This window comes from Tigriopus californicus, chromosome 3, assembly GCF_007210705.1.
Source record: "Tigriopus californicus strain San Diego chromosome 3, Tcal_SD_v2.1, whole genome shotgun sequence".
NCBI classification, from domain to species: Eukaryota; Metazoa; Arthropoda; class Copepoda; order Harpacticoida; family Harpacticidae; genus Tigriopus; species Tigriopus californicus.
In genome coordinates, this window is record NC_081442.1 from 2,253,970 (window position 1) to 2,275,689 (window position 21,720).

At 39.3% G+C, this 21,720-nt stretch overlaps 3 protein-coding genes across 5 annotated transcripts; 1 reads left to right on the plus strand and 2 right to left on the minus strand.

Moving 5' to 3' along the window:
* Positions 1 to 219: 219 nt before the first annotated feature.
* On the minus strand, positions 220 to 4,518 carry LOC131877770 (protein white-like). The gene is made up of 10 exons (XM_059223551.1): positions 4,244 to 4,518; positions 3,440 to 3,608; positions 3,254 to 3,363; positions 2,652 to 3,190; positions 1,961 to 2,097; positions 1,560 to 1,885; positions 1,250 to 1,478; positions 865 to 970; positions 491 to 797; positions 220 to 425 (listed from the first exon to the last, which is right to left on the minus strand). The coding sequence occupies exons 1-10, from the start codon at positions 4,277 to 4,279 to the stop codon at positions 321 to 323; spliced, it is 2,064 nt and encodes a 687-aa protein (XP_059079534.1). The 5' UTR covers positions 4,280 to 4,518; the 3' UTR covers positions 220 to 320.
* A 660-nt stretch (positions 4,519 to 5,178) lies between these two features.
* LOC131877769 (myeloperoxidase-like) lies at positions 5,179 to 11,618 on the plus strand. 2 transcript variants are annotated; one of them, XM_059223549.1, is made up of 4 exons: positions 5,179 to 5,408; positions 6,978 to 7,357; positions 9,180 to 9,612; positions 10,112 to 11,618. In XM_059223549.1, the coding sequence occupies exons 1-4, from the start codon at positions 5,191 to 5,193 to the stop codon at positions 11,271 to 11,273; spliced, it is 2,193 nt and encodes a 730-aa protein (XP_059079532.1). In that variant the 5' UTR covers positions 5,179 to 5,190; the 3' UTR covers positions 11,274 to 11,618. The 2 variants fall into 2 exon arrangements, with proteins under 2 accessions (XP_059079532.1, XP_059079533.1); XM_059223550.1 differs by having other exon boundaries at positions 5,179 to 5,348.
* Positions 11,566 to 19,973, minus strand: LOC131877771 (cuticle protein 7-like). 2 transcript variants are annotated; one of them, XM_059223553.1, is made up of 3 exons: positions 19,853 to 19,973; positions 12,119 to 12,385; positions 11,566 to 12,054 (listed from the first exon to the last, which is right to left on the minus strand). In XM_059223553.1, exons 2-3 carry the CDS (start codon positions 12,122 to 12,124, stop codon positions 11,632 to 11,634), a joined length of 429 nt encoding a protein of 142 aa, XP_059079536.1. In that variant the 5' UTR covers positions 12,125 to 12,385; positions 19,853 to 19,973; the 3' UTR covers positions 11,566 to 11,631. The 2 variants fall into 2 exon arrangements, with proteins under 2 accessions (XP_059079536.1, XP_059079535.1); XM_059223552.1 differs by lacking the exon at positions 19,853 to 19,973 and having other exon boundaries at positions 12,119 to 12,818.
* Between the last annotated feature and the right edge of the window lie 1,747 nt (positions 19,974 to 21,720).

Below are 21,720 nucleotides of genomic sequence, written 5' to 3' on the forward strand. Positions count from 1 at the left end.
CATTGCTTCTCAACGTACATTCATTGTTAACATATTGCAAAACATTAAATTGCATGATGAAGACGTGCGTTCGAACCCATGAACCTGAGAACAATCGTGGCAATGTATTTGATTGGATGGTTAATCATTTTACTTCAACTATACTTTTAATTTTCAAGTTCTGTTGGTATCAACGGAGTCTTTGCGACGTAACAACCTGGAGAGTAATTAGTACAACCATTGAAAAATTTAAAACTCGTTCCATCTTGAAAATACTAATGAATGAGTAGTTGTTTATTTGAGATGATCTACGTACACACAAGAAAATAACATGGTTCTCCTTATTTCGACTTCCTTCGGGTCCTGACCAACAGCCCAATGAATCCGATGATACGAAAGGCAATAGCAAGCACTACTAGCATAATAATATTAAACACTTTTGAGTCCTAAAATGAGAATAAGATAGAATTACATATTTTCCAATGGTTTCGGTCCTTTGATAGCAACCTACCTTATCAAAGCCCAAATTATTGATAACAGCCTCTCCGTTATCAAAGAAACAAGGCGACGGAATGTCCATTGTTGCCGATGAATTTAAGGGAATACTAATGATTCCATTTTCCGTGTGGTTGTCACAAGCAACTGCAAATTCGTCTTCTAGGGCGCTACAAGTGAAATTGAATGCGTCTGGTAATTCCACAAGTTGATCAGGTGGACAAGAAAGTTCCACTCCAGCCCATTGGTTCACCACAAAGGCCTCATTGGCGTATTTGAACCAGGATATGTATTGAATCCAATCCAGCCAAACTGGTACGGTACTAGAAACGAAAGATATGCCAATTTCGGGCTTCAACTTAAGACTCCTGGAATGATTTTGACTCTTACTCGCTGTTCAAAAAGAACCCGCCGAACAGAAGCATTGGGATCATCACTGGAGGAGCGATGGCTAATGCCATTTGAACCGAAGATGCCCAACAGGAAACACAATATCCTACAAAAGAATCAACAATCATGAATTAAGCTTAGGCTGTGATGCATCTGCTCAGTTTGCGTTAAGTTGAAAACAAGTGCGCTTTTTTAGCTTTATTCATCAGTCACTCAAGATTTAAGTTTGATTGGCTAGGTTTCATGGTAAAAAACGAATTAGAACATTGAACCCAATAATTTGACACTCGCATAAGGACAGTATTTAGACTATAGTTCTAAGCACACTTAGGTTACTTATACTCCAAAGAGGCCAATGAAGAGGTAAAAAAGAAACAATTCATACCAAAGCTAATAACTGCTTGGACGAGGCAAATGGCGATAACAATGGCAATGACAAATCTTCCACCATCTGGGTTCAGCCCCACCAACCAATAGAATATGGATACGAAGACGACGGGCATGACTATGTAGACTGGCAATTCGGCCAACTGTTTCGTCAAAAAGTAGGTGTCCACACGATAGCTCCCATTGAAGTGCTCTCTCATAAATATAGGTAATTCCAAGCAAAATACCTTTGGAAAAGTAAAAATAGTAATCATGAAATACGATTTCATCATCCTTGAAAGGAACGGAATGTTGCAATGAGTACTAACATTGACAACGCCAAACACATTCGAAAAATTCAAGTTGGTGATGATGATAAACAAGGCTCCGTTAATGTTGGAAGCTCCTTTCTGGTCGTACTCTTGGTTCATATAGATTACACCCAAAATTAGTGATATCACAATGGTTTGAATGAGGTTCACTTTGACAATCATAGGCTCCTTCATCACGGAGAGGAAACTTCGCCACAAAAGGGCCCTGAATTGTTCAATCCAGGATGCTTTGTACGGAGAGGACCTTTTCGAAGCCTTGACCATTTGAGTGGAAGCATGCTCATTTTGCTTCTGATAAGTCACTTCTTTCACCACACTCCGACCTTCAACGTATAAAAGGAGGCATTCCCTGATATTTTGTCTTTTTAATTCATCAATTCTATTCATTAATTGTGTACCTTCCGGAGATACTTCGAATGCCTCTGCAATGTGTTTGATTCGTTTTCGACAAGACTCTTCGTCTCCAGGAGTTACCGCCAGAACTTGAACATAGTGATCAGCTGGGTTGAAATGGGCTGGACAAGGGTGACCAACTCTGGAAAAAAGAAACCCAATGGTAGACTGTTTGTTCTTGATGATCGTAGTGTGAATGGGATTAATTTGAAACTATTCGGTTCAGATTTATGAATAAATTTACTTGAATAGCAATTACATGTTGCCAGGAAATTAACATGCCTTATCTAATTCCCATAGGGCATGTCAACTGAAGGAAAGGCAAGGAAAAATATGATCCGGCACCCTGATTTTGGGCAGTTTGGCGAAGGAGAACTAATACAAACATCAGAGTCAACTCGCACCAAACTCAACAAAATGAACATGTTTGGTGTTAATCGGCAAACGCACTATCAAATTGGCTCAATAGCTTAATGCTATTTACTTAGGCAAGCAGTTAAATGAAATAAATGTCAAAATTCAATGCATGCACAGTGCAGTGTGGCTGGGCATGTTGTCTTTGATTTTACTCCATGGAATAACGTCAGTTGTTCATGAACGCGATCACTTGACAAGCCCTATTGATAGTAAAAGCCCAATCAAAATTGAAATGATGGAACCTCGCCGTTATTTATTGTAACCTTAACTCGTACTTACTCAGAAAAGAACTCGAAGGCTCGTTCGACTCCTCCCAAGTAGGTCACCTGTCCCTCAGCCATGAGAAGGACACGATCGAACATGGAGAAGACCTGAGAACTGGGCTGGTGAATGGTACAAACAATAGATTTGCCTTGATTGGCCAATTGCTGAAGGACCTCCACCACGTTTTGGGCCATGTATGAGTCCAATCCAGAAGTTGGTTCGTCGCAAAACAACAAGGCTGGATTGGTCAAGACCTCGGAGGCAAAGGCCAAGCGCTTCATCTCTCCGCCCGAGATCCCCTTGATTCGACCGGGTATGCCAATCACGGTCTTGGCACATTTCGTCAGTCCCAATTCGTGTAAGACATTGTCTACTCGGGCCATTCGAGCCTTGTAAGGGATTTCTCGATCCATGCGAACCAAAGCTTGGAACTCCAAATGCTCTCGAGGGGTCAGCGTGCCGATGAAAAGGTCATCTTGCTGGATGTATGCAGAGACCGACGTCAACGAGTTGGGAGAGATAGGAACACCATTGGCGTAACGTGTACCGGTAAGCTGGAAATGAAGCTTATTAGCAGGATTCCATTAAATATAGGAGAATCCAAGGTCAAAAGTTACCGTTAACCCACTGAGGTTACGAAAGGTCAAAGCGTTCAGGAGGGTTGATTTTCCGGCCCCCGAAGCGCCCATGATGGCCACCAATTCCCCTGGCTTGACATAACCGCTGGCTGAATGGGCAGAGTAGAAGGATCAAAATATTTGATAAGAGAAAAATTGAATATGAATTTGAAAATCTGATCAGACCTTGCTTAACGATTTGTTTGATTTTCTTCTCACTCTTCTTGAATGGGATTTTGGATCCGGGCAATGTGGCGCTCACTGAGAGATCGTCCCAAGTGAAAGTGATTTGATCTTCTGCTGCCGTTGCAATGGAGGATGAGCGATCCATTTTAATGGTCACATTACTTTGGCCCTGTAAATTGTTATCATGTTTGTTGAACTGAACGAAATTTACCTTTTGAGCACGCGTGTTCGAAATCATTCAAGCAAACATGTTTGCATATTTTAAGTTCTAGTTGCTACGGCAGGTACGGATAGATCTATGAACTTTTTGGACGACATAGTTTTTAGATAATTGGTGGTTGAAGACTTGTGTTGAATAATAAATTTGACGGTGGCGGATTGTATAGCTGAACTCGCATGTTAGTTCATGGCTATTAATAATCATTGCCCTCGTTACATTGTTATCGGATTAGATTACGAAAAAGATTGTTAAATCCCTCTCAGTTGTTATCCTCCACTTCGATTGATCAGAATTTTATGACATTCGTTTATATAACTTTTTGAAAGTCTCCAAAGGCTTTATATGCAAAAAATCGTTTCCGCCCAACTTTCAAAACAATGCCTTCAAACAAAATTTCGAACCCCACGATATGTAGCTTTGCATGATATCACCTTTTTGCTGCAAAGATGCTCTTTTCTATGAAGCGATTCATGGTTAGAATTTGATCATTGAATTTGGTCAATATATATGGTATATAACTTGACAAAAGGATCTCTTCTTATGATAAAGTTCCACCAAAGCTCCCTCATTATATTGCAACTCACCCCATTTTGGACTTCACTGAAGCCTTTGTTGTCCATATTGAAAGAGACACTAAACGGTCACGATTTTTTTGCACCTTTTTCTGCACCTTTTTTTGCACCTCGATTAATTAACACAGGACTCTGATCATGCTCGTCAGATTGGCACTAATGTCTGTTCATGGACTGGGCAAACATTCTTTATACGTATATGAAAGGTAAAGATAAGCATTAGGCCTTTTATCTCATCCAGCATGACCTCAGCATACCGGTGTCCCTGTTTCATTGTACAAGGGGGTGTTGTTATTTAATGTCGAAATTATTCACTTGTAGGTTGTGCGTTAACGATTTGATATAAGTAGGTACGTGCAAGCCTCGGTTATCAAAGTTACATAAAGTATTAATTTTTTCAGTCTTGATATCTTGTTGCACTATTAAATATCAATAGTGAAGGTCAAATTTTACAGTATTTGAGCTCCAAGAAGCATTGGAAAGCCTTCTAGTGTCATATCATCAAACAATTGAAAGAGTAACATTCAGAATGGCGGAAGACCGATCTGAAACAAATTATTCCATGATTCCTCATTGACAAGATCTTGGAACTATTCAAATAGAGGAAATTGTTTCAATGTGGATTGATGCAAAGGGCAAGATTTTGAAAGTTAGAGATGAAATTGTTCTTTGTATTTTACAAAACACTTTGTACTTTGCAATAAGACCTGTACAGAAAGGGGAAAAGCTGCATATCTTGTTCAATCATAAAAGAATAAAGCTGAGCTTATGTCATGATCAAAGATTGAACGTCCGTTTGCCCCTCAATATCACGCTACGTCATTTTAGATTCAGTAGCAAGTATCTGAATGTTAACTTGTCCTTGCCCCCTGAGTTGTAGAATAAATTTTGAAATCTGAGTATCCTTTGCTGCCTCTAGAGACAATGGATAAACAATCACAATAAGATTGCCTCAAGTCATGGCAAATCCGATTTCATTAAGCATGTTGACTTTCTTGTTCTTGATATTCGGATTTTGGTCGGTGGTCGATGGTCAAAACTACTTGGATTTGGTCAAACAAGTGCAAGAAATTGAAGAGGGAGAAATTGCCAAAGCCTACAGAATTGCTCGAGAAGAGTATGAGGAAAATTTTTCCCCATTTACGGAACTTCCTTCCGGACGAAAATTTACCAAAGAGTGAGATTGAATAAGATTTTATTCCATGCGGCAAAAATTGACTGATAGTACATGAATGAACTGATTGATCTGCTGAACCAAGAGAACAACGATCAATTCTGGAGAAATGTCTAAAAAGAGATATTTGGCAAGAATATTGACCGAAGGCGAAGGAAGAACGGAACAATAAGCAATATATTATTATTATTTTAGACAAGGACTCTAAAGACTTTTGTGTCCTTGTCTTAAAAGACATTTGTGTCCTTGCCTTAGATAAAGTTTAGGCGTATCGATAAATCTTTAATTTATTACTGAATCAGATGTGGTTAATTCTGGCAGTCTATTATCATGTACGGGTCTTTCTCGGGCTCCTTTTATTTTTAATTCCCCTCCCTGTACGTACACGGTGGTACCTGTAACATTTAAAAGGATTTTGCTCAGAAGCGAAGATTTCTAGTTGCGTTTTTCTGTGTTAAAACAGCACAAGGACCAACTTTGGTAAACAATACATCATTATAAGAAGCTATATATATTAATTCACTGAAAACCTGTTAGACGATAGTTTTCTTGATAATCAATGAATAAACGGCTATTTTGTGGCAAATTTGACCACAAAATGTTCCGGTTTTTTTCTTATGTGTAGTGAGGTTCGCGTACTTAAACCTTTATTACAAAGGAAGATCGTTATAATGACTAAAATGGCGTCGACAAAGCTCAAGGGCCAGCTTCACATAGTGTGTCCCCTTATCCAAGTGTTTCAGGGTGGCCGGTAGATCGTCAGATATAGCAATTGCTATTTCAATGTCTCAAAAATAATTCGAAAAAGTTTTGCTTTTCTGAAGCATGGAACTCAAAGTTGTTGGTTAAAAATAGTTATAAAGTTTAAGTGTAAAAAGTAGACAAATCAAATCTTTCATTTTAAATAGTACCGGTGGATCACATTCCCTGTCGCAAGGACTAAAACTCGTGTAAACCAAGCACCGCCCCCCCCCCTCCCCCCAAAAAAACATATCTTGGGTTGCTGAGGCTAATGGCCCAATATGTCAAAAATGACACCTGGGTCGACGCCATTAAACACTTCAACAAGTCATAACATAAGGTACATTCAAAGAACAAATGATTTATGTATCTTTTATGTGAAGCAAAATTGACTTGAACTTCTCTTTGCGGTGTTGTGATATGTTAACAATATTTCGACCCAACCAATTTTCGAACAACTTTTCCACAATAATTTGGAGCCCCCATAAAGATGTTTTCGCATAAAAAATGTCATCGATGCACAAAAGAGTAAGTCGTACTGAATGAGAGTTCGAAGGTCGCACTGGCCGTACTCTTTTATCGTAGATTACGGGATATATCATGGATAAATACGCAATACGTTATGATGTCCTAACCTTACGCCAGGCCTTCATGCATCCTAAGTTTAAATCCACTCTCTCAGGAACGTTTTATTATTCATGTTGAGTGGGAATATACCTTTGAATACAACCCACCATTTGTCATCCGAGAATTGTGATTGGATCTATTTGCCCAAATTATTGATTGCTTTTAACTTAATCCATTCTTGGCTTTTGATGTTCCCTTGTGTAGGTCTGTGGCCATGGAGTTGAGAAACGGCGTTACCCAAAGGGCCTTGGAGGTGCTGGCCACTCGCAATCGGTTTCAAATTGAGAAAGACTCCATTGACGATGTGGAAACTGGCCTTCACAAGATCCTCAACGATGGGCAAGTGGGAGGTGGTCAGAGTAGCGTGGTGCAGAACATCAAAATCATCCAGTTTGCTTGCTCGGAGGATGAGATCAAGTGCGATCCCACCGACCCCTATCGAAGCATCTCTGGCATATGCAATAACTTGGAGAATCCAAAATGGGGAGCCATGAGTACGAAATTTAGGCGCTTTTTGCCGGCATCATACGCTGACGGAATCAGCATTCCTCGAGGAGACTTTTTCTCAGCTTTTGGGTTTCAACGTAAGGCATTTGCATTTGTATTATTGATATTGCTTAAGAAATCTTCCTCGCAACAATTAGTGAACACCAGATCCATAGCATGTTAGACGGGCCGACGTTCTGAAACATCACCTCATAGTCTTTGTGTAAATTGCATTATGCAAATGTTGTCTTGGTCATTCCATTCACACCTACTAATCAGCGCCGAAAAATGTATTCTTTAACGTTTTGGCCCAATGTTATGAGTAGACCTATTATCTTGCAATGTGTTGAAGAATAATGAATAGTACCGAAATAAGGGACATTTATATTTTGGAAAAGTATCTGTAACGCTTATGGCCCTTACAATTTTTACANAATCAGCGCCGAAAAATGTATTCTTTAACGTTTTGGCCCAACGTTATGAGTAGACCTATTATCTTGCAATGTGTTGAAGAATAATGAATAGTACCTAAATAAGGGACATTTATATTTTGGAAAAGTATCTGTAACGCTTATGGCCCTTACAATTTTTACAGGGATGGTTGTGTAATTAATCACCAGTTTTGGCAAGAAAAAGGGAGCTGTAATCCTTCCAATTATTGAGACGCGGCTAAATATGTGGTGTTTCTTTTGAGACTTCATTAAAACACACCTAGGACTCAGCGGGCTCGAAAAAGTAGTAAGGCCCAAAGATGCTAAACGTAATATATGTGCAAGTAAATTCAAACTCATTTCTGCTCTATTCTTGGGAATGCTTTCCAAAATTATGACATAGTCTTTGGGTAAAATTTTAACAGAACGGTTTCATTCCTAGACTGTCTTGTCGGCAAACAAAATTATGCAAACATTTCGTTGATAACACATCATCTCCTTTTCAATTATAAAGTGTTGCTTTTTGACGGGATTTTAGAACTACTTAATACATAAAATCACCTCCCATGGTGTCGATCATGAAAGTAAAACTCTGCTTTTAATCATTATCTTCTTCGTAAATAAACAAAATCAAAATTTTCTTTCATTTCTAGAAACAAAGTACGAGCTTCTTGTGTAATAAAAATTCTTTATGATTCATGAACTTTATTATGACGAAACAATTGGTAAGACTAAAAACCGGTGTACCTCAACGGAAAAGAAAACTTCCTTAAGTAGTATTTTGTTATTTCAACGCCTGGAAAAGTAAAACACTCCAGCAAGAAAAAAAGTTGTCAACCCTTTCCCCAAAACAGCTTGCCTTTTATGAAAGCAAAGAGCAGAATTGACATGCTGATGTAAACAATCTGCCTGCCACATAAACTTCCTACCCAGTAGTGATGACTTTGGTCCCCTTGTTTTGGGGGGATCGGGGCAAGTAACACTTTTTGAACCAAAACAAGCAAGCAGACACCGAACAGTGCAGCACTGGTTTGCTATCTGCCAGCGCAAGCAGATTGGTTACATTGATAGAGTGACATCAACTAGCCAGAGGAGCATGAAAAGGGGACCAATATCTGCAAGCCATTTCAACGATAATGGTGATGAAGACGCGACTCACCTGTGGTATGTTCAATTTCCCATTGAGGTACAATAACCTCCGCAATGGCCCGTCCATTTCCCTGAATTGCCTTTGGTCACCCAATCATTGAAGGACTTTGGTGAACTCTTAGCTTTTATTCACCCCTTACAGTCACCTTGGATTTGGGCTCGCCAGCTTCAAAGGACTGGGGCAAGCCTTCTTTCTTCTCCTCCTTAACTGCCTTCCTCAAATTCATAAATTTCAGCTAGGGTTGAAATTTAAGAGTCCACTTGCATTCTTCAACACTCTCTTGTACAGAGTCTAGTTGGGGAAAGACCAGTCCATCACGGAATATATATTTCCTTTTAGCACTGCAACGTGAAAGTGATCCGAAATGCATATCCATGCTTGACGCCGCTTTGCCCAATCCTCGTTTAGTTAGTAACGAGTTTGAACAAAAACGCGATTCTTTGGACCCTATTCACACCAATCTGTTTGTTCAAATCGGTCAATTTCTGGATCACGATATCACCCTAACTCCTGAGCTGAGAACAGACCAGTGTTGCCAAAATCCTACCCAAGCGGGTTGTTTTTCCATCATCACGGATGACTTGAGGCCTCCATTCAGCGGATGTGATCATCAGTCCTTGGAATGCGCAGCTTCAAAGATTTCCCCTGGCAAGACCGATGAATTTTGCTTTGAATTTGTTAGATCCACTCCATTTTGCCAAGAGAGTCCGTATCATGTGAGAGAACAGATGAATGCCATCACGGCTTACGTGGACGGGTCACAAATCTACGGGTAATGACTGGAACGAAGGGGGAAATTTTTGTCAAAGATTGGACAGGTTTGTCTTTCGTGGTCCAACTCTTTTAGAAGTGTTTTTATGTGACGGAGCTTGCACAAAGTGTACATTAATCAAGTGAAGAATGAAAATGAAGACATTTGGGGAAGGTCTTGCAAGCCACGAAGGAAAACAGTTAATTAAAAAGACAACATAAAAATATCCGCATAAAATATCAAGCTTCAATCAATATTAAACATCTCACGATGACAAAAAACCTTTCTTATATTTTATTGAGTGAAGGCATACACGTCTGTGAAAAAATGCAATGAATGCGTTGCCGAGACTCATATTTTAGTATTTTATTTAGTATATTAGTATGCATTATATAAGAGTAAGCTCTGTAGTGCTTTGCATACAATCCTAATTTTACCCAAAAGGTTCTTTTTCTCACTCCTTTGTACGTAGAGCAGAAGGATGCGCAAGAGGCCTGAAAATGTGCTCGCTTATTTACAGGTCCGACGTTGAGCGAGCTATTTCACTCCGAACTTTGAAACAAGGACAACTCAGGACCAGCGGCCAATGGCTCCTGCCAAGAATCAGCTTGGACGGATCCCGAAAATCTTACACAGCAGGAGATGTGCGGGCACTGGAAAATCCTGGCTTAACCGCTCTTCACACCCTTTGGGTTCGAGAACACAACCGAATTGCTCAAGAGCTCCAAGGGCTCTTTCCATTCTGGAGCGATGAGATCCTATTCCAAGAATCTAGAAGATTGGTGATAGCTCAATGGCAAAACGTGGTTTTTGGTCAATTTGCCACAACAATGTTGGGTCCAACCAGAATGGATGAATTTGGATTAACGCTAATCAGTCCATCCCAGCATGACGTCACAGCAGATTCCTCCATTAGAAACAGTTTTGCCAGTGCCGCTTATAGATTTGGCCACTCCATGGTTCAAAAAAGCATTTTGGTCATGCCTTTGAATGGGTCCAAAAGTCGAAACTACCCTCTTAAGGATAATTTCTTCCTTACCGAACTCTATGAATCTGGAAGTGGACAAGGCTTGGAGGAAATATTATTGGGGATGTTTCATCAAGGATCCCAGAACCTGGACCGATTTATTGTTAATGATATGAGGAGCCACTTATTTGAAAACATTTTTGGCTTTCAGTCGGACTTGATGACCCGAAATATCCAACGAGGAAGAGACCACGGAATACCGAGCTACAATGACTTTCGAGAATTTTGTGGCTTATCAAGACCTTGCGATTGGAATCAAATTCCACTTGAAGTCAGTCCTAATGCCTGGGCGTCTCTTCAAACATTATATTCTGATCCCGATGACGTGGATCTATTTGTTGGTGGCATCACTGAAGCTCCACTTCAAGGAGGAGTTTTGGGACCAACGTTCGCTTGTCTTATTGGGAAACAGCTGAACTTACTCAAATTTGGTGATAGGTTCTTTTTCAGTCATGTGGGCGCTCATCCTCGAAGTTTCTCGGCTGAGGAGATTGCATTAATAAGAAACCGCCATTTGGGAGACTTGCTCTGTGATAACACTCAAGTGACATCGATTACGACTAATCTATTTATGATGAACGCTCCTGCCATGCCTTGCAAAAATCGAACGATGTTGGATTTAAGCTTATTGGACTTTACCCCAGTTGGACTTTAACAATCGACTTACATAATGAGCTTCAATCAAACGTTGCCAGATGTTCATTTCGTTTTTTTCCCAATTGCCACCTCAAAAGGTGTATGTAATAGTTTTAGGATTTCAACTTTGTGACGTTAAGTTTGAGAACAATCCTGAATGGCAATGGTTTTCTTCAAAATTTGCACTTTTTCTTCCGCCTAAATTTCCAACCATAAGTCACTTGACTTGTTCTTATTTCTTCTAGAGCCAAGTATCCTTCACTTTTGAGCTTTTTACTTGAATTGCCGGTATTACGAGTGAATAATCATAGTAGTCGATTTGCAAGTATATTTATGGCGAATAGATATCGTGATAAATATTGAAGTTTTCCTTGCATCTAGGCCTCATAGGCAGGAGCGGGTTCGTAAGCGGGCTTATAAGCGGGCTTGTACGAAGGCTTCTCCTCAGGGTATGAAGCCTCGCCCTCGTATTTGACATCAGCCACGTATCCGGATTCATTGTCTTGAACGGTGTAGGTCACGATTTGGGTACGGCCATCGGGAAGGACAACGCGGTACTCGCCGTTGGTGGCATAACCGTCACGGGCCTCGTTCTGGTTGAAATCGGCACCGGAGTAATGATCGGCTACGGCATATTGGTACTCATACTTGGGAGGTTCCTCATAGGCGGGTTGCTTGTAGGCTGGCTTGTAAGGGGCGGGGGCGTATCGGGGCTCATAACGGGGCTCGTAGGTGGGCTCGGGCTTGTCAGCAGCGGGAGCGGCAGAGGCTACGGCCAAGAGAATGAGGGCGATGAAGGTCTGTAAACAATGATCGAAGTTATTTTAAAAAGAGATGACTAGATGAAATCAAAGGTCTTTTTACCTTCATTTTTTTTAGTTGGTTTTGGGATTTTAGATCAAATTGAACTGATGGTGTACTCAAATTTTTCAGAACTTTTATACCCGTCCACTCCCACAAATCTTGTTTGCTCTGTATGGTTGGTTGACTGATTAGTTGGTGGATTGGGTGACACAGACAGATCAGAAGGAAGAAGGAAGCGACGAAAGACCCGTTTCTTACTTGATATCATCATATCAACAATTTGGGTTGGTGTCTGAGTAGTAGGTCCTTTGTTCATCGATGAGACTACTAATGATAAAATTAGACCTCGATTGTCACCATTTTATTTCTTGAAGTACTTAAAAATATATTCGAGATTTCACATACGTCTTTCGAGAGATTGGGAGATATTGCAAACGCAGAAAGTAAATTTGTTTTAGAGTGAATTTCAAACTAAGATTTTGAAAGTACTTACCATTCAATTGAATTAGTCTTTAAATATCGCAATGTTTGACGCAGAAGGTTGGAAATTCAGACTAGGTATAAAAGCATGTGAATGAATTTGTAAAAAAAACTTTTAGGGGTGAAGGAGTTAAATAATATTTAATCAAAAAGGGCAAAACATCGAATGTAAAGTTTAAAATCCGGCTAGGTATGTGTTCAAAGGCCAACAACCCCTTTTGTAGTGAAATGGTTTCAAACACCTTTCAAGTAACAACTTAGTAGGCAAAAAAATAAAACCGTAATCAAAAGGAAGTTCATTAGGTTCCGTTTTGAGTTGAGTTAAATGGTATTTCATAGAAACCTTATTCCAATACCTTAACATGTCTCGAGTACTCTGAAATAAACATTTCGAAACTTGTTTTTATTCTTCTTCTTTTGCAAAGACGTTATACCGGCGTTTAAACGCAAAATTGCGTTAAAAGGGGACTTCATTCCGGGTAAATGGTCATTTTCTGCCAACTTTTTAACGGCGACAAAAAATGTTCCATCAAGAAGTAACATTTTTCACTTTTATTAAATATTTATGAGGTGTAGCCTCAGTAACTTTGTCGATAAGGGCAGCAAATAAGCATATTGACAGGAAGTTACCAATTTCAAATTTGTGCAAATAGTTAAGATCAGGTTACAAATATGTAATTCTTTAGGCAGAGCCGAAATTCCCAGGCCTAAAAGCCCCGAAAAATGTTGAACCTTGGTCATTTATGGCAGAACTCAATATCAATTTTGGCTAGTGAAACCTACTGACAGACAAAGTTTCTTTTTAAGATTTTTTGAATTAAAAATAGTCTATTTTTTCATTTGCTCAAAAAACACCTGAATATTTGAAAATGACCCAAAATGGCAAATCATTAAGAACATCATTTTTTGGAGTCTCTAAGCAGATATAATGATGCGATATTTGCCGTTGTGGGTTTTCTATTACCACAAACTTTGTTGTCAAGATGAAATGACTCTAATTAGAGTTTTGACAATTCTTGATTAAAAGCACAAATGAACAATGCCAAACATCTTCTAAATATCAATAAACAGTAAACAAAAGAAGTCAGTTATTAGCCCATAGTGATTCTTGATAATCAACTTTAAATTTCGGTCATTTTTAAATATTTCAATGGCCAATTCTACATTCAGAACTACAATTACTGCACAATGGAGTTCAATGAGGGATGATTTTGAAGGTCTTGTTGATTTCATTACCTTTTGAACACCAGCGAAAAATGGTTTATTATGAGCCGTTTGGACAGTCTTAGGTGGGTTGGGCTAGTTTGGGCCGTTACTTATTTTTTGCTTTTTTGCACTACCAAGGCCTGAATCATGAAGGTTATTGTTTTGGAGTTTCTAAGCAGATATAATGATGCAATATCAATCGATGATGATTTAGCTTTGCATTAAAACGTAAGAGCCTAGGTGCACATTTGATTCGAAAATTAGCTTTATATAAAACAGATATGATAAGATTAAGTACACCTTTAAATTCATCCCTCATTGCCCTTCAGGGCACTGTAATTGTAGTTTATTTTTGCCGGTAAGAAATAATAGAATCAAGTGATTCTTCAAAATCATTTATTTTGGGTGGGGAGGGATTTCCTCTATATCACTAGGAACTGAATCGCGGGCAAATCAAGATTAAAATCAAATTTATCTTATACATCAATCATTAAAATATAGTCTTAGGTTTCAAGCAGCATTATTTTGACTAAATAGATGATGGATTCGCATTCTGAAGCAAACATTAACTTCGTAAACTTCGAACTTCGCTTCTCATAAAATACAACTACTGGAGAAGCAAAACCACATCTTAGAACATTTGCACTTTAAAAGGGAGTATAAAACGGTGCCTCGAAAATATATTTCAGTCAAAAGCTAATGATTTTTTTCCAATCTCTTCGGAAAGATCGTAAGCCAAGTATTTAAAAGTGTATGTATAATTCGGGTGAAATGGAGTACGTATGAACGGGTCAGTGGACAATTCCAGAATGATGAGGTGGCATAGAGATAGGGGAAATAACCGGTCATGCAAGAACGGAACAAGCTGGCTATGTTAACTCAACCTCAAGCAATCATTACACTCTTGAAACCCAATAATCGAAAATCAATAAACCGCATACGTACGCTTCTTTGTTAAAGTTCATCACTACCAAATATTTAGGATGACATCATGTTGTCAACTAGATATCATGCAATACCAGCTTCTCTACGCTGCAATATTTCTTTTTACGTTTCATGCTTTGGTCTTTGTTGGTCTAAGAGTTGCAACAGACGAAATGGGGGTTTGGCCATGAGAGGATTGCATTTTTGAGGCTAAAAAAGGTGCGCAAGTGCGGAAATAAGATCGGAAACTGTAAGGCCACTTTTTTGATAAATAACATTGTTATAAATTATTTGAATTTTTTAAAGCAGTCAGTGACATGTATTTGATTTTTTTCGACTTGGAGACTTGGACTAAGACAGCATTTGCATGGTGAGGGGTCGGTTTCACAAGGTTTTCACATTTACGGGGATTTAACTGTAACAGGGTTCACTATAGTGGGGCTCCACTGTATGTAACTTAGTAACATTAATTGTGATGAATGATTTCTTAAAAGTAATTAAACAGTGCTGATCATTTACCATCTTTCGGCATGAAACTCAAGATATGTCAACTTGAAAGGTCTGACAACGCAACTTAATTGAATGAAATGTAAAACCTTTCAATTTTATTATTTGACTTATTTTTTGACCAAATAATTATTCGCATAAAAGGAGAGCAATTTGCCATAACAGTCATCTTTCATTTTCGATGCACAAACCCTTCAGCTGTAAATTCATGAATCAAAAGTATTAATGACCTCGCCAAAGCTTTACCTCTTCTTCTCTGTTCAAGCCAAGCTCTCTTAACATCTCTGGCCATTCATTTTGTCCTAGGAAGCCCCCGATGATCAAATGCAAGGTTAGGCAAGGGGCTTTTTGTAAAGCCTGCGGAACAACTTATTGTCATCTAGGGAGATGCAGCGCGTCGTTCCAGAATTTATGGCTCAAGGGTGGGGAAGATGCACAAAATGCAGTCCCAGGATGTGCCCATCCAACTGAGATTTGATTCCGATGAGACGCTTTGGCCTTGTCGATTCCTTGGCCACAGAAGATAAGCGGAAAAGCCTGCGGGGCTCTTATTACTTTTCTCAAAACTAAAACAAAGGGAAATCGCCAAATGGTATAGGATCACACCTCATCAGTAGTTCATTGAGAGGGTGTTATTAGGCTGTAAACCCTTTGAACAGCGCGGCCTCTGCCTTGTGAAGGGACAAACAACCACGAGAGCAATTTCCGCATTTTAACTAGTACTTTGTTCGTAAACAATCAAATATGGTGCTTATGAAATTCAAAGTATCAAAATATCCCAAGGTTGATGTGAATTGGCAAAAATCACAAAGAAAATATGGAGTAATTCATTGCTTGTGGGATTTGCTTATGTAAGATTCACAATTTTTGCAAGTATTCATATCATGATAGTTTTACTGTGGAATTCACGGTGGTTTAAAACTTTTATCAAGTTTCGAGTGAAACAACCAAGCCCCTCTTGGCATTGCTAAAAGTGGTAAAAACGTAAGGAACAACTTTGATTTTATTTCCTTGTGTGATTCTAGCTGAAACTAAAACTTACACGCATAGAACCAATAAAAAGGAGTCATTCTATAAACATACAGGGTGCGTGAGCGAAATTTGATTTAGCGTTTACGTCTGAAGAGAGCATATTCTGGGTCAGTAGAAGATATTTATAATGAAACCATTGCTCTTCAAGACATTCAGACATTTTTTGCCCCAGTTTAGCCTCTTCTCCTTCGTGGCTGGTCGGTCGCAAGTGCCTGACAACCCTGACATAAGTTTTCAGGCCCAAGTCCTCCCCATTGCCTTCCTGACTGTGGCCTCAGACACCTTCAGCTCATTGGAGAGGCACCTCATGCCGAGTGTGGTGCCCTTGACAATTTTTACATTGAGTTATCAAAAAAAACTCCTGTAACTGTTTCTTCTTGGCCCGTATTGTATCTCCCTTGTCATCCAATGTCTTCATCACGGCACAGACAGTAGTTCTGGAGATGTTGATGACCTGGGATATACCTGAAATTGAAACTCCAGCGTGGAGGAAATCAGAAATTTGATGCTTCTTTACCAATAACGACTCCAATTTCGATTTCATGAAAAAGATTCATCTTAGACCCCTGGCTTCGGCCAGGGGTCTTAGATGAAGAACTAACCATAGTTGGTTTCAACTTAGTTTGTTGTGATAGGATACGCCCTCATAATCCCATATTCCCACATGGGGGTGTATGCCTAGATGTTAGGAATGATTTGCACATTAGTCATGTACAAATGTCGAATGGAGAAGTAGAGATCTTGATTTGTCTTATCCGAGGTCTTGATCTGTCTATTGTAACAATGTATAGACCCCCTTCTTGTTCAGTAAGCTCCTTTATGTCAGCTCTCAAATGCTCTGGAAATGAGTTGGATCTGGCAGTTTGCTCGAAGGTTTTCTTAGTAGGGGACTTTAATTTTCTGGCTAGCGTTGTAGAGTGGGAGGCTATTCCCGATGGGTATATTCCCATTTCGAAATCGACATCTCAGTCGTTTGAAAAGCTGGAGGAGTTTGCGATTTTGCACAATTTCGCCCAGCATGTTGGTGTAGCCACTAGAGAGAATAGTGTTGTCGACTTGGTCTTTTCCAATGACCCTGATCTGATCCAGTATGTCCATGTGACACCTAGTAATCTGTCAGATCATCATGTTCTTGAGATAGGGTCGACCATTACTCAAAAGGCGGCGTGCTCTAGAGTAAAACCGGTCAAAAAGGTCCATTTGGCTAAGTTCAAGTTCAAAGATGAACATTGGCCATTGATTGTAGAATAACTTGAAGAACTGGACCTGGTTTCAATTCTGAAACAGGAATCGTCCATACATGCAGCCATTGATAAATTAGTTTCAGTTTTTAAGGAAGTTTGCTCCAGTTTAGCAATCTCTGAATGTGTTCCGAAAGGTGGTACACGGACAAAAATTCCAAAATAAAGGAAGACTTTGTTCAAAAAGAGTTGCAAACTAGCAAAAAGGCTGAAGAGCACTTCGAATCCAGTAATTGTGGGTAGTTTCCAAAAAAATGGACATAGTTCAGGGTAAGATTAAGGCCTCCATCGAATATGACCAGTTACAAACTGAGTGTAAGGTGGTTCAGGAGGTCAGGTCGAATCCGAAGGCTTTTTTTCCTATGCGAACTCTAAGAGAAAAAATGAAACACCCTGTTGGGCCTTTTGAGGTTGATGGGAAGGCCATTAGCAATGTAGAGACTATGGCTAACATGCTTGGAGATCAGTTCTCCAGTGTGATATCAACCCCACTGAGTTCAGAAGCAACAGCTCATTGCTCTGAAGATGAGTCTGTTGCCACAGATCAAGATGCTTTAGAGGCCATCAAGGGCTTGAGGCTTTCAAGTTCTCCTGATCCTGATAGCGTGACATCTCAGTTTCTGATGAGATGCTCAATGGTTCTTGCTCCTGTTTTCTCGTACTTGATGCGTTACATCTTGGATCAGGGCAAGTTTCCATCTTCACTAAAGTTAGCTCATGTTGTTCCAATTTTTAAAGGGGAAGATAGGTCGCTCCCAAGTAACTATAGGCCGATTTCTCTCAATTCGAATATTGCGAAGGTGTTTGAGAAGATCATGGAGTTCAAACTTGTTGAATTTCTCGAGGTCAATGAAGCCCTTCCTCCTAGCCAGCACGGGTTCCGAGCACATTTTAGCACGGTTACCCAACTGATCGAGCATTTAGAGCAGGTCATTGAGGGACTGGAAAGGCATGAGTCAGTTGATGTTGTCTATCTTGATTTTGCCAAGGCCTTTGATAAAGTAGATCATGGCCTTTTGTTGAATAGACTTCATGACATTGGGATCCAAGGCAAGGTTCTCAATTGGTTGAAAAGTTTTATTTCTGGTGGGAGGCAATTGTTTAAGGTTGAGGGATCTCCTAGTGACATACATGATGTCAAGTCAGGTGTTCCCCAGGGCTCCATCTTAGGGCCCCTCCTTTTTCTAATAGTTGTTGCCCCGCTTCAAAAGCTTAGTATTATTGCCAGTCTCTCTTCAAAGATACAACGATACAAACGATACAAAGTTAGTTTCTGGTAGGAATGGCCAAGATTGCACTAGCCTTGCAAAGGACTTAGAAATAATCTATTCTTGGGTTACTAAGAGTAATATGGCCCTGAACGGAATGAAATTCCGCTCCATGACCTTCGGGTCAACTCCTTTGAATACTCCCCTTGGTGTTAATGGAGGTAAAGATATTGAGCAGGTCTCATCTATGAAAGATTTAGGAGTAGTCCTCCAAAATAATGGAAAATTCGATGAGCATGTCCAGTTGAAAGAGGGCAAAGTTTTTCAAACATGTGGTTGGATATATCGCTCGCTTAAGTCCAGAGGTAGCATCACGATGCTAACTCTGTACAAGTCGATTGTCCAGCCGCATCTTGAATATACTTCACCCATTTGGGGTCCAATGAGTTCAGCAGGTTTGCAAAAGGTCGAACAAGTCCAAAGATGTTTCACTAGGAACATCACAGGAATGAGAGAGCTCTCGAATTGGGAGCGACCAGAAAAGTTGGGACTGTACAGTGTTCAGAGAAGGTATGAAAGGTATCTGATACTGTACGTCTTCAAAAGCATCCATGAGCTTTGTCCCAACCCAGGATTTAGGGTCAATTCTAGTGACCGTAGAGGCTTAATGTGCGTATTGAGAGTCCTCGAGAATCAAGGCTATTTCGAACAATGAAGTCCACTTCTCTTCTATCTAAGGCTACTTCATTGTTTAATTTGCTTCCCTCAAATATTCGTAGGGAATAAGTAGACCTTGTTGATAAGGTTGCATCTTTCAAGTCAGACTTGGACAAATTTTTAGATAGCATTCCTGATCAACCATATATTCAAGGACTAGCTCGGTCTGCCAATTCAAATTCGTTGGTAGACCAAATATCATATAAAGATTAAAAGGTAATAAATAGACGAATTATAACCTTTCATTTTAATAGTACTGGGGATTACATTCCCTGAAGCGGTTAGAAAAGCCCGTGTAAAACCAAGTCAATAAAAAAAGAAAAAAAAATAAAAGAAATAAAAAATAAAAAAGAAACGTTATCGTTGAGCGAGTTTATCCTCTTTCCAACAAGAAAAAAAGGTTTTGCTCAGGCACCCTGTATGTGATGGAAAATATGAGCGCACAAAATTTGCACTTGAATGGAAAATTTGCATAATACCTGTTGAACCACTACGGATTTATATGGGAATTAATGGCCGTATTAATTCAGTGTAAGCTGAAAAATGCTTCTTCCATCATATCCAAAATCAAATCCGCAAACAATTGATGTCTTGTCTGCCTTGGACATTCAGCTGACATTCACCTAGATTAAGGGGGCCCCCCCTCCCCCCCTCAATCTAGGTGAGAACCCTCGGATGGTCGTTGTGGGCCTGAAAGACGAGAAGTGAAATGAGACGGTGATTCACAATAGCATTAAGATATGTAAGATCAACGACTCGAGAGACATCTGTACTAAGACCCTGATCTGACCGAAGCACAGATTTAAGATAATATTGACCAGAGACGTGAAGCACCTTAAAGGGCGTAACTGGGAAACGAGGGGTGGACGGTACGAGAAAGAAACGGAATGGAAAGGTCTGTCGATTGGGAATAAAGACACTCAAGATTTAATATTTTACGCTAGATTGAGCTAAACGAACTAGGAATTAAGGCAAGCAAGAACTGACTCTCAGGACCTTATCATGCTTTTTGAGACGTGGTACCCCAAGGATATCAATGATGACTCACCACATTGAAGCAGGAAAGGTAGCTGACGTCATCTTCAAATTTTGAGAGTGCACTCGTAATTTTGATGCTTAATAGTTCGTTGTTAAAGGATTGAATTAGAGTTTCAGCTCGTTTAACCATGACATAAATGGTTAATGTAGCATTGCATTTAGTAAACTGTCACACTTTTACTCATTAGCATGCAAATAAACTATTTTTTAAGCAGAAAAGATGTTTTTTGACTTTTGTAATTTTCATATTTTCACAATACACTTCTCAAAACCTTTGAAACTTTTTTTTACCTTGTATTGAGGCTTGCATCTTGGTTTTTAGTACCTATTCTGTTTTGAAAATTGCCAAAGTGACCTCCCAAAATTTGTGCTGACATCATCATGCAGGTGCTACTTCAATGTACCAATATGAACTCAGGAGCTTCGAAAATGGATCATTTTCAAAGGGTGACTGATTTTGCGTTTTGCCCTGTTCTTTCAAGGTGACATAGTTTGATAATATCTTGGATTTTTTATCCTTGCAGTTCATTTTCGTTTGGTAATATATGGCCTAATCAAAGAAACCAAATCCTAGTGAGCGTACAAAACATAAGTAATTTTGAGGACATTTTGAGATTTATGTACTAGTCAAAATAATTTTTCCTTTCGGCCCAGAGCAAGATACCAATAGGCTTCAAAATGCAATTGATTTTCAATCTTTCAACAAAGTGGCTTAACACAACTATTTTTGGACGAAATGATCAAATGGAATATTCAAAATTTGGGTCATTGAAGCAAGAAAAGGAAATGAGTCATTTTAAATGACATCGTGACAAATTTTTGGGAGGTCATTGGGTTTTTGGGGGCTTTACAGTTTTTTTTTTATTTTTGGAATTGAATTACAGTTCCAGGTTAATTAATATTGAAGGGAACTGTACAACAACCAACATATTTTAATAAAAGTCTCATGTTCACCCTTTAAAATACACAAAACATTCTTAAAGACTTAAAAACAGTTTCTGGACTTTTTTTGCTACATTACAATTTCCCGTTTTACAAATGTCAAATCTGATGGCTTTTTTATTACATTCATTGTTTTGAGAAAAAAAACGAAAAATAGTGATAACTAAAAAAATCATCAGATAGGTGTTGCTTAAAATACCCAATGGCGATTGAAACCAGCCACAAAAAAAATGATTTCAAACAGCATCTCAGCCTTGTCGTGTCTCAGCAATTGCAATCAAGTGACGATTTTTTTACCTCATATAAAAATCCCTAAGCTCTGTTGTGTTGACCTCGACAATTTAAATTCGAATATGATGCAGAATTG

Excerpts from the sequence above, each read along its gene's own strand:
- LOC131877770 (XM_059223551.1), bottom strand. The coding sequence starts at position 4,279 with ATGGACAACAAAGGCTTCAGTGAAGTCCAAAATGGG. Across the intron at positions 3,364-3,439 it reads CAAACAAATCGTTAAGCAAG|CCAGCGGTTATGTCAAGCCA; the intron begins GTCTGATCAGAT and ends CTGCCCATTCAG. Across the intron at positions 1,479-1,559 it reads ATGTGTTTGGCGTTGTCAAT|GTATTTTGCTTGGAATTACC; the intron begins GTTAGTACTCAT and ends ACTTTTCCAAAG.
- LOC131877769 (XM_059223549.1), top strand. The coding sequence starts at position 5,191 with ATGGCAAATCCGATTTCATTAAGCATGTTGACTTTCTTGTTCTTGATA. Across the intron at positions 7,358-9,179 it reads CTCAGCTTTTGGGTTTCAAC|CACTGCAACGTGAAAGTGAT; the intron begins GTAAGGCATTTG and ends ATTTCCTTTTAG. Across the intron at positions 9,613-10,111 it reads GACGGGTCACAAATCTACGG|GTCCGACGTTGAGCGAGCTA; the intron begins GTAATGACTGGA and ends GCTTATTTACAG.